The following is a 13,102-nucleotide window of genomic DNA, read 5'->3' as shown; positions in this document are numbered from 1 at the left end:
TCAATTAAGCATGAAGAATAAGAAGAAAGGTCAAAGAAATTACAAAAAGAAGTAATGACAAATAAAATACAGGTCTGGATTTAAAGTGACCTCTTAATATAAGAAATAGTAAATTGCTTAGCAATTCCAATCAGCTTGATTTTCCCTTAACCTCATTTTGTCCAGTTGAACTCATGTTATTCTATACCATAAGAATTATAACAAAATTCCTTTAAAATATCTGTATTTATTTTATTTCCTCAGATCTTTTCCATATGCAACAGGTACAGCGTAATAAACACAGCAGAGCAAACCTTCCAGTATGCAAGTCTAAGGTGCCCTCTAGAGGCCAGAAGTTAAACACACATTTCCAGAAAATATTTCTCAATCCGAGTAGAATTCAATCACTTTTTTAATTGCAGACAAAATTGTCTTTGCTCCAGAAGATTCTCACCTTGCTTTCTAACATGAGCTCCTAATTGTATTCAAATTAAATTTAAAAAAATAAAAGGAGAGAGAGAGAGGCTGAAATTTTTAGCAAATATATAATACGTTTTATTTCCACATGCAAAGATTATTTATATGAACACACACCTTCCATCCCTCAGTTTTATGTATGGATATGGAGGAAAATGAGAACAAAAATGCTTTTCTCTCTCCTAATTATTCCAGCTGTTTAGATTCCTTACTGTTTCTTCAAGGAAGGGAGCGTGCCCAAGGCAAAGTGTGATTTCCTGAGCACTAAAGGTTTAGGGAAAGCAAGACTTAAGAATCTTTACCAGTTTGCAGAGATACAGAGTGTGTTTAAGGCAAAGGCTCAGTCGAACTGTGTGCACAACCAGAAAGTATTAAGCTAAAAACAACATTGATTCACTTTAAAATCAGATTTTGGCTCCAATATATATCGTATGACGTTTTTACCAAGTAAGCAAAGCTGCAGATACATCATAATCATAAATAATCCTTTGAGCTTTCATAGTGCCTTTTATCCCATGATCTCAAAAATCCTCCGTGGCACTAATTGACTAAAGATCAAAGCATTCTTTTGAGATAATCTATGGATATAAAAGATCACTTCACACACTAAAATCAAGCAGTCTTTCGTAGAACAGTTGTTGCCATACCCAACAATTCCTCAAAACAGCTTAGAGAGAAAAAGAATACCATAGAGTTAAAATCTTTAATGAGATTCAGTTGGACAAAAGGTAATTATGATTGTCTTTATTCTTCCTACATATATTTTTTTCTTTTTTTTTTTAAAGCAAAATATACATGCTAATGGGAGCATGGGGAAGAAAGCATCCACCAGGATCAGCTAACTAAATTCCCCAATTAGAATCCTCAGACTACATTTTTATAGAGAGGAATAGAAAAATGGTATCTAAAAGTCAAATACCTTAGGTCCTCGCTGTCTGGTGCATTTTCCCATTAGTTTTTCATCATCTATTTCACACTGCTCCAGAAGATCCAAAATGTCCTCCTCCTAGAAGCAGGAATTTCACTATGATTAATTCAAACCATGGCATATCCTATTCTTCCAAAGTTCAAGTGCCAGCTGATAGGACTTTGAAGTTACTTAATTACCTATACCTGAAATAAGACAATGAATGCCTCCAGAGTAGGATTCTCCTATTCTTTATCTCTGACTGAGTAAGTAGGCAACAAAGCCGAGTTATGGGATGCCTTAAAGTAACGGAGCTGGTTTTACGATATCACTTATTCTAGTCTGTACAGGCGTACAGTGGGTTGGGGACACTACTGGAGGAAGAAGGAGGCAATGACCAGCTCATAAGCAGTTTCTGCCAACCTCTAATTTGGCCAAGAATAAGGCTGAGGATTGGGGAAATGGAAGTCAGTGAGCCTGTCTCCACTGTGGGTCCAGTGCAGTTCATCCAAATTCAAGGTTCTAGCCCACAAGCTATACAAAGAATAAGATGATGGAAATGCTATCAAGTGCTATTTATTGCCCAACACACATCGTTATCATGAAAGTAATCTGCAAGGATGCAAATTCCAAGAAAAATAACTTCAAGACAACACTTCTGTGCATCAGTACCTTCATTCTTTTTAAAGGGTTATTCATTTCCCGCTGAAGTGAAGCGGCTCTCCCAGCAAGAAATGTCTGGAAAGCAGTGGCTAACAAACTCTCATACTTTTCAAGTAATGATTTATCATCAGGAGGGTAAATTCGCCTGAAATAGGGAAAAAAAAAAATTACATAGTATCTTCTACTGATAAGCATAGTATCTTCTGAGCTACTTAGCAGACTAGGAACAAAAGTCATGCAGCTAATTCAGCCTCTGTGGTAATGCATATGTATCCCATCTGTAATTATTATGTAATACCATATCATGAGACATATGCTCCTAGGAGTGCTCTCCAAATCTAATTTTAACTTAGTGAACACTTACATGTTTAAAACAGTAATTAGCCAGTCAAAAAAAACCCCATGCAAGTCATTCCAGAGATGTACAGGAACACAGCTTTGCAATACTCTCTGAAATTTCAGTGGGTCTGAATACATCCAGGTATAAAAAGTTCATGAAGTATTTATGAAGTATTGCATGTAAGATTCAGTGCAACAAAATAATTTGTATTAGCAACAAAAGTACAAAAAGCAGTGAAAATCTGAACAATTCTTTGAGTTAATGGACATGACAGAGATTGAATATGCACCGCACTTGAATGATGGAGATGGCAGACTAATTTACAACATATTGTAATGAATAACTCAAATTAATTCTGCCTGCACTGTGCAAAGCATAAGCACTATTTATAAATTAATTGGCAATACGTGACTTGTATGTTTTGGATGATTTTTGTGGAATTTTTATGCTGCTCTCTCTCCTTTTGCTTTACAGACTTCTCATTGGAAAAGAGTTTTATGTTACAATTTGTAGCAGTGATAAAGGAACGATCTCATTAGACTCAACTGGAAGGTGGCTCCAGTTTTCAGAAAATACCTACACAAACTCTAATCTAGTTGTAGTCAACATTGTTAATGGTGTTGATTCCACTGTTGAAAAAGTAGCATAGAACAATTATGTAAGTCTCTCCAAAAGTAATGCCTCCTATTTATTTCCATGGAAACTACACCAGATACAAAGAGCACAATAGCACTAGTTGAAAGAGAAAATTCTTAGCTACAAAACATTATTTTTCAACACCATCATCAACATTAGCTATGCATTTTCACCAGCAATGAGCAACAGTCTGCATGCCACACTGGTAACAATCTGCACCAGCAGAGGTGAATTACTGTCACTGTCACCACTGCTGAAACACATCACCCACCACCTAAGTCCTCTGTTTGGTCTCCATAAATGTTCAGCAGGCATTGATGAATGCCAGTGGGTGCCACTTTTTCCACATGGAGGAATTCAGTGATACCCCTTTGCTTCATTTGTCCTTTCATGTCAGACACCAATTTGTCAGACTTCTCCTCTGCTGCCATCTGCCACATAGCAACAAAATGTAATGGGATGTTGGTGGAAAGGTTCAACCTCTACTGTCACCCCACCAACACCCGCCTCTGATTTCGTGGGTTAACATAATAAAATGGGAGACATTACTTTCACTGCAGCCCTCATACTGTAAAGTAAAAAGCTATTCACCCTAACATACATGGAAATACACTGTAGTTAAAGACCATGTCAAAGATATACACGTTCTTTTCACAAATGCTTGAAAGCGCAGCTCCTGCTTTGAAACACCACAGGATCTTAATGAAAATGACAGGCTAGTTGCATTTGCAGTTGGACACTTAACTAAGCTGCTTGCTGAACTGACATTCACAGGCATAGTTTCTTGATCAAAATCTGAGGTTGATAACTAAAAAACACTGTTCACAGGATTAGGATTCAAAAGTTGTCTGGACATAAAGATTTCTCTAGATTTTCATTCTGGAACCGATATGAATCCACACAGCAATGCTAGCATGCAAAATTTCTATGATTTTATGGCAATGGCTGAGAGGAACTAGTCCTGCTCTGCAGAAGTACATTACAAAGAGAAAATACTGCATAATGCTTAGGATAACATCTGTCTGAATCTCTAGACAAGATTACTTCTCAGGCTCTGATGACTCTCCACCCTTTTTGTGAACACGTGATATTAAGAAAACACACAGCTGTTCGGCCCTTTTACATGTGCATATTTCTCACAAAATGCCACTTAATTTTTTCCTAAGAAAAAATAAAAATGTTTGCATTTTTATTGTTTTAGATTAACCAGAAAGCTAAATAAAGAGAACATTTGGCTCATTTTCAGTCCAGAGTTGAATGAGCAGCCTGAAATGGGATCAATTAAAAAGTTACAGTTTAAAGTTATCAATAAACAAAATGTATTAAAAGCATTATGATGTTTCTCCTTCTCCTCATTCAATTAATAAGAAAAATAACTGTTTCATTGTGCTGTTTTTTGATTTACTAGCTCAGCTCCACATGTCAAAAAAGGATGTAATTAAAGCTTGGGAACATTACAAAGATGTATTTATTTATTTATTTGTTTGTTTATTGTAAGCAAAGATAATTTGTCAAAAAGGAAAAAAACACGGAAATATCTGTGTTTAAATAAGAACTTTACTGGGTTGTATAAAGCATCTGCTCAAAAAGCAGAGATGAAGAACAGCAGTAAATGCATTCTGACTAATTCAGAATGAAAGATATGAACCCAGACCTCTTACATCCCAGATGAATGTTACAAAGATTGGGTGAATGCTCCCATCATCTCTTCTCAGTGGTGCTCTGTTCCTTTTCACCAAATATTCATTGCCTTGCATTCACTTCTCATTGAAGCTAATGTCAAGAAATAATAAAAACATTGTAAAATAAATGCTTATTTTCTGGTCAATGCCAATTATAACCAACAGAAATATGAATGTGATAGAAGCACAAACAAGGCTTCTGAAGCATCATAGAGAACATTCAGATTTGATATTTCATTCTCTGTAGAGTAATGCAGGAATATTAACATTCTGATGCTATCCCACCCCAGAGAAAAGAATTGCCATTTGTGATTACAGAAGTCCAAAATGAAAATCATGCTTCTTGGTGCACTGAACATGAACAATCACATCTTTCAAGCAAATGTTTTGCACAAACACTGGAGTGACTGATGTAATATATAGTAAATGCATGCAAAAAATACAGAATCAGAAAAAGACCTCAAAAAGGAAATTACCACCTGGTCTAATCTATGTGTTTTCTATCAATTCCTACACATCTTTGTCATAAAATTATTATCTACCACAAATATTTGTTCCCATTATTCCCAATAATGAATGCATTAAATCTTCCGACTGATACAGTTCACACAGTTACCTGTAGTTCCCCATGTGTCTATTTTCATGCTCTTCTTTGGAAATCTGTTTGCGTACTTGTGCAAGCCTTTCCTTCTATAAATCAAGAAAGTAAGACAATTAAAACAAAGAGAATGTAAACCATGGGCAAGAAACAGCATTTTTCTTTCCTACCAGTTCTTCTTTTCTCCTTTCCAGTGAGTGACGTTGCTTTTCCCAATCTGAAGAACCTGGCAACAGTCTTTTCATTGAGCCTTGACCATACAGCCTCTTTTGAGCTTCAGCTTTCTGTTGGGCTAAATTTCTCCTTTTATCGCTTGTCCTGAAACACAAGGGACATTAAGGTACGTCAATCCAAAAAAAAATACTTTATTAAGAATTAGGAAAAGGTTTATTCTCTCTACTGATAACATTGAAGACCTTCTATAACAAAATACGTTGCAGAATATATCTAGCACATTCATTTAAATAAGCCCCCACACAGGTTTTGATTGCTAAGTAGCAGTAAGAAGAGTTCAGGCATCATTTTTCAGAACTCAAATCAGAGCATAAAGATTTACTGCATTATCAAGCACACAGTGCAGCTGAGATGAAATACACTTTCATTTCAAGTAAATCATCTGCAGCTTTCAGTTTTTCTTGTATGGTTTATGATACACAAATGAGTAGTCAAACACTAAGAAATTTTTTTTAATATTAACTTTTACAGCTGCCAATCTTCACACATTAAAATGTGCTATAATGACTCTGTGCTGAAATTTAATGCAGAATTGTGGTAGTAGCTATTTTCCTGAAGTTTAGATTTTCTTCAGCAAATTCCAACAAGCAGGCTTTCTTATACAGGGGTATGCCTTATGACTCCGAAACTACTGTCAGGGCAAACTTGCTGTGACTGCACCAACACTCCCACTCTGAGATCTGTTTGAAAAAACATCTAAAAGGCAGGAAAATGACTATTACCACTTCATCTCTGGCAAGCATTTGAACAGGTATAAAAATTAACTTTGAGCTTTTAATAGCAAAACGCACTGCAAGAGTGTTTAAGATTTTAGAATTTGAACAGGGAAAGGAATGTCACACTCCACTCGTCCAATTAAAAACAAGCAAACAAACACACAAACAAAAGAAGAAAAAAAAGAAAAAAAAAACACAAAGAGAGCCAGACTGAAGACAAGATTACCTTATGTTGAGAAGCTTTAATGCATTTAACAGAACGCCCTTTTTTACATCGTAGTCTATTTTTTGGTCAGTTCCAAAGCTTGGGGCACGGTTAATCTAGAAAAAGAAAAAATAAGGAAAAAAAAAGGAATGCTCAACTTCCTTAGGAACTTATCTGTTATAACAGGAGAAAACGTTCTTTCAGATATCACAGAGAATAAGAAAATACATGTTGAAATGCTCATCTTGGTTTGTATTTCCTAAATAATCAGAGAAACAAGCATCATCACAGACATCGGGAGCCAGGAGATGTACCTCTCAGACACCAACTTATTCAGACACTCAGAATGAACCTGATCCAAGTACTGGCAACGTAAATGCAGTTTAATGCATTCTTGGTTGCTGTGGCTAGAAATCACAGCAAGTGTGGTTAAGTACATTAGAACTCTGTGCTGTGCGACAGGAGTCCAGCACAGGAAACTCTTTCCTAGTTCCTGGTCTGGAATACAGTCCTTCTCTGAAAAGTAACAAGTTGTAAAAACAGAAGTCAGTACATGATATGAAAATAAAATAAATAACAGAAAGAGTAACTTAAAATCTAAGTGCAGAGCAAGACATCCTAAGTGTTAACATAGAGGAAGAAAGAAAATGAAACAAGGAGACTTCACCAAGCATTATCTAACCACTGCCAAGCTCTGGAGCCCCTGCAAAACAGCTTTCAGGACAGCTTTGAGGAAGAATGAAGTAAATGCATGAATGTCTCAAGGAACATCTTTCAGGCTTATACAAAAAGGCATACATGAGCAATGTATACATGAGGTGCTAATAAGAGGCTGGAATCATACTGACTGTGAATAAGCAGTGCTGGTGAGGGAAGGGACAGACAAGACGCCTCAGAAGTGAAAACTAAAGCCTTGTATCCCATGTGAATGAGAAGTGAGACACAATATGGAGTACTATGATTCAGTCCAACAAATACCTAATACACAAATAGCTCACTGAAACAAACAAACAAAAAAAGGTAAAAATCAAGCCCCAGCTTCTTATTCAGAAGAAATGTTAGCTATTGTGCAATATGACATTCTGCATTGAATTTCTGACTCCATAGTAACACATGGCAACTAACAATATTTGGCTTTGAAATGCTTTTTTCATGCATCAAAAACAAGCAGACAGAAATGCAGCTATTAAGACTTCCAATCCATTAATTTCTACTATTTTACTAGAATCAGCACACCGAATCCTTAAATTCAGTTAGAATGCAGTTAGATATGAGAAATTATTTGAAACACGTAAAATGCTATGTTCGTCTAATACTGAACTCACAGGACTGCTAGATGCACACATTCACAGACCTGAACCAGGTAGGTCTGTAGGTGCTAAAAATTAACTCTGGAAAGTACACTCTGAATTACACTCTGAAAAGTATAAAATAATTTATAGTCTCTCTCCTACAGAGTGAATGTTGCCAAAAATCAGCTATTCTGAACAAAAGCACACAACTGCGTTTAGTAAGAAAATTAAAGTAGGGATAGGAAAGATGTAAGAAGGTGTTTAAAACGCTGTTCTGAAACCAAATGCTATTGGGAAACATAACACTATCACTCCACTTAAGAAAGACATTTAAGAAGCTGAAATGCTACTGTACTCATAGTTAGAACTGGAGCAGTACTCTGTGACTTGCAGAGGATTTGTTGGTGTTTGTTTTTTTTCAACACAGTTCATGACTAAAGATTGAAATCCTGACCCTACTGTAACTTCAGTCCTGAAGAGTAACCAGAGGGACAGTAAAAACAGTGATACAGTTCTGGATGGCTCCTGCAAAATCGTCTTAGTGCAGCGTTTCGTGTAGCAGTCGATGCAGCCCAACACAAATAAAATACAAGCTACATTAGAAAGTTAATACAGAGAAAGCAGGTGTGAATTTAAAGTCAATTGGCTATTCCATGCTCACTGCATGTGTGGATATTTGAACTACCTCTTGATTTAGTGCAACTACATGCAAGGATACTGCACTAACAAACCTTTCCTTTAAATTTCTTCACCTGTTCACTATCTCTCCCTTCTCACATCAGAAAACTTCAGAAGGCAGTCTTGACAGCTGACCTTACGTATAAAGCCTGCTTATCACCCAGTGTAGATGGAAGATGAGACATTTCTAAGATCAAATGATTTCTGCTGGGCTCTGCCAGAGGGACACAAGCATACATACCTAGTGACTAGAATCTGAATACTTTATGCAACTTCAATACAGGTTAAATGTCAGGAGAAATAAGTCCATTTTTTATACTGCAGCATATTCAGAAACAAGATATTCCTTTTCAGTGTCATGCATTAGGTTTATGCTACGTTTACTGGATAAACTATCATCAAAACTTCAAAAATCTGATGCATATAGGAATACACAAGGAGAAAAAAAAAAGAAAAAACACACCTGCTTTATAATTACAGTGTTCCTTGGTATAGACTACTGAACACAGTTTCTCACACATTTTTATAATGTCACAGTTCTTCCAAATCCAAACTTCCAAATCTTTCAGTAGTATTAGTAGTAGAAATAAACACTCCACAAGTTTTTAATTTCCCCAACCATTATCTTCAACTTTTGCTTTATAATTAAAGTTTCACTGAATACAACTCTGACAATTAATCAAACTACTTGTGAGCATAGCATTTGTGGAGCTCAGCATATTTCATAACTACACACTTGTCAGCAAAGGACTTCATATCTGCAACACTTAAATTAAGCAGTGTAAGCTGAAGCACGTAAGGCTCCCAACCTCCAGCTACATTTGCAAATATTCTGATTTTTAAAAAAATGAAACTTTGTAAAATGCCTAAGATACAAACTCCCCACCTTCTTCATCAATACCTGGGAAAAATTTCAGTCTGGCATTTCGCCTCCTAATGGAAACAATCAAGAGCATATTGCCATCTCTAGTAGCATACAGAATAGTAGCATACAGAATAGAAATATTCCACTTCTCAATAAAGAGATTACATAATGACTTCAATAAACCTACAAGCAATGGAAAAAGATGTTACATCTTTTCAGTAACAGGAATCTTATCTCCGCTCAGCCTGTAGGACAGCATGTTTTGGAAAGGATCAAATTCTACATTAAAAGTGACACTAACTACAGCATTTTTTAAGGAAAAAAAAAAATCTGTAACCCATAAAAATTCTACTGCATCAGATGAGACGCTGTTAGTGGTCGTTTCCCACAAACTATGCTGCTGACTGAGATGAAGAACTTTATCTCAAGCAAAAGATTACATTTATGCAGCAACTTTATGAACAAATAATTCAAGCATTAATTAAATGCAATGAGTCAAGTAATGTTCACAATGAAACCTTGTGAAATAGATAAAAACGGGTCTAGAGATAAAAAGGGAATACAGAACAGAATCTGTGAAATGTAAAACAAACCAGTTATGGCAAAACTGAGAAATAATGTGGAACAGCCGGCCAGTGAATGGAGAATAAGTAGACAACATCAGCAAAAGAATAAAAATAACCATAAGAGAAGCAAAGAGCAAAGAAATCCACACTACAAGCAGTGCACTCTTTCTTGTGAAAAACCAAGGATATGACATTTTGCCATAAACAACTAACCCACCTTTCTATGGAGAATTAGACCTCTCCTGGTTTTTGTTGGCCTTCGGATCTCCAGGGGAAGATGCATAGTAAGCATAGCGCAAAAGCAGAAGACTAGATGCCAGAAAACTTGTGTATGTGAACTTGAACTACTTTTTAACAGGAATTACTAATCATTGCATTCCTCAGCCTAAACATCCAGGGACAGTTGAACTGGACTGATAAAGTTCTGAAAAGATTTTGCTAGTAGTTTAGTTACATTAAATAATAGCCGTATGGATCTGTATTTAAGGCAAATTTCTCTCACCTATGAAGATCACAGGTGAAGTTTGGTAGCCTGCTCTGGAGTTGCAATACGGATACAAGAACAAAAAGAAAAGCCAGAAGCCTGATCTTTGTTTAGGGGGGAGAGCAATGAGTAACTTATTAAAATCCAAGAATTTTAACAGTATAACCTTGCCAGTTATATAAAATAATATGGATGAAGGAATTCTGGACATTTTAGTAAAATTGAGTTTTCTGGGAGAAGAAGAGGGCTGTCGTGAAAGTGATGCCTCCCATGTCATTATGTTGGCCCATGACGTCAGAGGTAGATGCTGATGGGATGGCAGTAGAGGTTGAAACTTCCCATCAGCGTTCCATTACATGTTGTTGCCATGTGACAGACAGCAGCAGAGGGGAGGTCTGATAGAATGGCGTCTGACATGGAGGCGCAGATGGTGCAAAGGGGTGTCCACTGAATTCCTCCACACAGAAATGAAATGGCACCCACTGACATTCATCAGTGTTTGCTATGGAGATGGAACACTGGATGTGAGCACACTGAGGCGGGGGGTTGCACATTTCAGCAGTGGTGACAGTGATATGAAAGACAAGTTATGGGTGGCCACACACAGCTGTCACAGCACAGAACGAAGAAGGTCTCGGTCCGTTCCTCTGTGCCAGCCGGCTAATGGCGGTGACTATGTTGCATAACAGCGTCCTGGAGCTGAGAATTTGCTCTATCAAACGGCGTTCTTGCGCTGTTTGTATCTGTTGCCGTTTCTATGGAAATAAATAGGAGGCGTGACTTTCGGAGAGCGGTAGGCAGGCAGCGGGCGCTGCCCGTAGGGATGCCAGCAGCGGGCCCGGCGCCACCAGATGGCAGCGGTGCGTTTCCCTGCGCTCACCGCTGTGGAAGGTTCCGGAAGTTCGGCAGCATCCCGGGGCGGGAACGCTGCGGGGATAACGGCGAGCGTAAACAGAAGTCACGTCAGGAAAGCCGTCATCGTAGCGCTGCACAGTTTATTTCCTATAATAGTTTATTAAGCTAACTTTACAACGGAACGGCTCCGGGAGCTGTGGAAAGCAGAAACTAGATTGGCCATCCTGATTCTTGTCTTGGCAGTTTGCCCAGAGCCTTGTGATTAGTGCTTGTTCCCACTGCTAGGAAGAGCACATCCCCTGAGGGGGGGCTTCGGCAACAGGGAAATGGTGGAACGAGAGAAGAGTAAAAGGCTGGAGAAGCAAGAATTGTCTGGGAAAATATACTGTATATAAATACCTATGTTTTTACACAAGGTGTATCTTCTGTATTATACACGTCACGTGCATACACACTAGGTATACATTATTATACCTAGTGTATATATAGGCAGTGCATGTTTGTTCAATATTACACTACATGGTATATATATGGCAAATGTTATATGTGTATATATACACACACATATATACACATCTGCATGCAAATGTACACCCTGCATGTTTGTTCTGAGAGTGCTGCAAAAAAAAAAACACAAGCAAAGACCTTGAAAACCTGAGGATGAGTGCAGAAACTGACTACATTCTGAAGTTTGAAGTACCTCTTAGTTTAGATCAACACCTGGCAAAATAAGTTAAGGGATATCTGGATTATCGAAAGCAGAAGAGGAAGTCATTAACCTTCTACATTAAAAAATAACAACCATGTACACAGCTTTTCAAGTCCTGAAGTATTCTGCAGCAATCCCAAATCCAAAAGCAGCACTTATTACTTTGCCAGGTTCCTCCCTCACCAACAAGAAATCCAGGGATTCTCCTCTGAGACTGCCCTATAGCATAAATAGTAGATCAGAAACCCCCAAATTTTGATACTTCATATACTTTCATGCCGTACTTGATTTCTATAAACTTCAGCTGCAATGCACCTGGAACAATTGGATTAACATCCCATTTCTCATTAGAACTTCCAGAAACATTTAAAATGCAACGCTCCTCCAGGAAAACAACCTTACCTGAGTCTCCAAAATCAGTGCAAAACAGTGCTCCCATATAACTGTTGCAGAAAAAAAAAGCATGATCTATTTACTTAACAACAGTACATTCTGCAAGGCACAGATTCTCTTTGGAAGTTTTCTTACATAGACATGGATTCAGCTGGGGCTTGGTTAAGTTTACTCTTAAAAGTTTACTTTATATTTGTTTAAAGGAGTTTACCTCTAGAAGCCATGGTTTTAGTTTTCTGTCCAGCAGAATATCAAATCCCAGGACTTCAAAGCAGACGCTGTCGCTTCCTGGTGCTTGCCCCGGCCTGCACATGCGATAAGCATGCAGAACGTGTGGCTCTGCAACTATGAGAGTCTTCACTACTAACTCCTGTAGGGATTTTTGTCAGAAAAATGTATCAGGAGAGATGACACCAGGATATAGTGAACTTACAGATTTCATTCTTCTATAGATAGTTTAGTAGAATGTAAAAGACTTTTAATACTAAATAAATGTTCATAGTGAATAATAGGTACTTATAATAGCTATAAAAAAACATTGGTATAGTATATACTTTCCATAGTATATACTTCTTTTTAAGATTGACAATAGTCTAAATGCTAAAGTTACATTAGGGATAAGGCATAGCATAGCCAACCTTTACTTATTTCATTTCACGACATAGCTTCCAATAAATATTCTCAGAATCATATTTACAGATAGCGCCTAAGCTGTAACAGTCTCAGTTGTATTCCTCACCTAAAGATATCTGTAACACACCCACTGATCTGAATGACGCAGGTTCCAATCTATATGCAGTGCTGAATACAGTTCTGTAAATAT

General features: G+C 37.4%; 1 protein-coding gene across 19 annotated transcripts in view; it reads right to left on the bottom strand.

Moving 5' to 3' along the window:
* TTLL7 (tubulin tyrosine ligase like 7) overlaps window positions 1–13,102 on the bottom strand; it is a 79,789-nt gene that overhangs the window by 21,699 nt on the left and 44,988 nt on the right. For all 19 annotated transcript variants that reach the window (XR_001467863.4, XM_015290883.4, XM_015290879.4 and 16 more), the window contains 6 exons: window positions 12,491–12,649; window positions 6,459–6,553; window positions 5,453–5,600; window positions 5,301–5,374; window positions 2,036–2,171; window positions 1,376–1,462 (listed from right to left, as the gene is read on the bottom strand). Coding sequence is in view for 18 of the 19 variants with exons in the window: in XM_015290883.4 (XP_015146369.2) it covers window positions 1,376–1,462; window positions 2,036–2,171; window positions 5,301–5,374; window positions 5,453–5,600; window positions 6,459–6,553; window positions 12,491–12,649 (699 nt within the window). In the remaining variant the exon portion in view is untranslated. The remainder of the gene's footprint in view (window positions 1–1,375; window positions 1,463–2,035; window positions 2,172–5,300; window positions 5,375–5,452; window positions 5,601–6,458; window positions 6,554–12,490; window positions 12,650–13,102) is intronic.

The sequence above is a fragment of the Gallus gallus genome, chromosome 8 (genome assembly GCF_016699485.2).
Source record: "Gallus gallus isolate bGalGal1 chromosome 8, bGalGal1.mat.broiler.GRCg7b, whole genome shotgun sequence".
In the NCBI taxonomy this organism is placed as follows: Eukaryota; Metazoa; Chordata; class Aves; order Galliformes; family Phasianidae; genus Gallus; species Gallus gallus.
The sequence above is the reverse complement of the archived record's forward strand: the minus strand, read 5'-3'. Positions and strand labels throughout refer to the sequence as shown.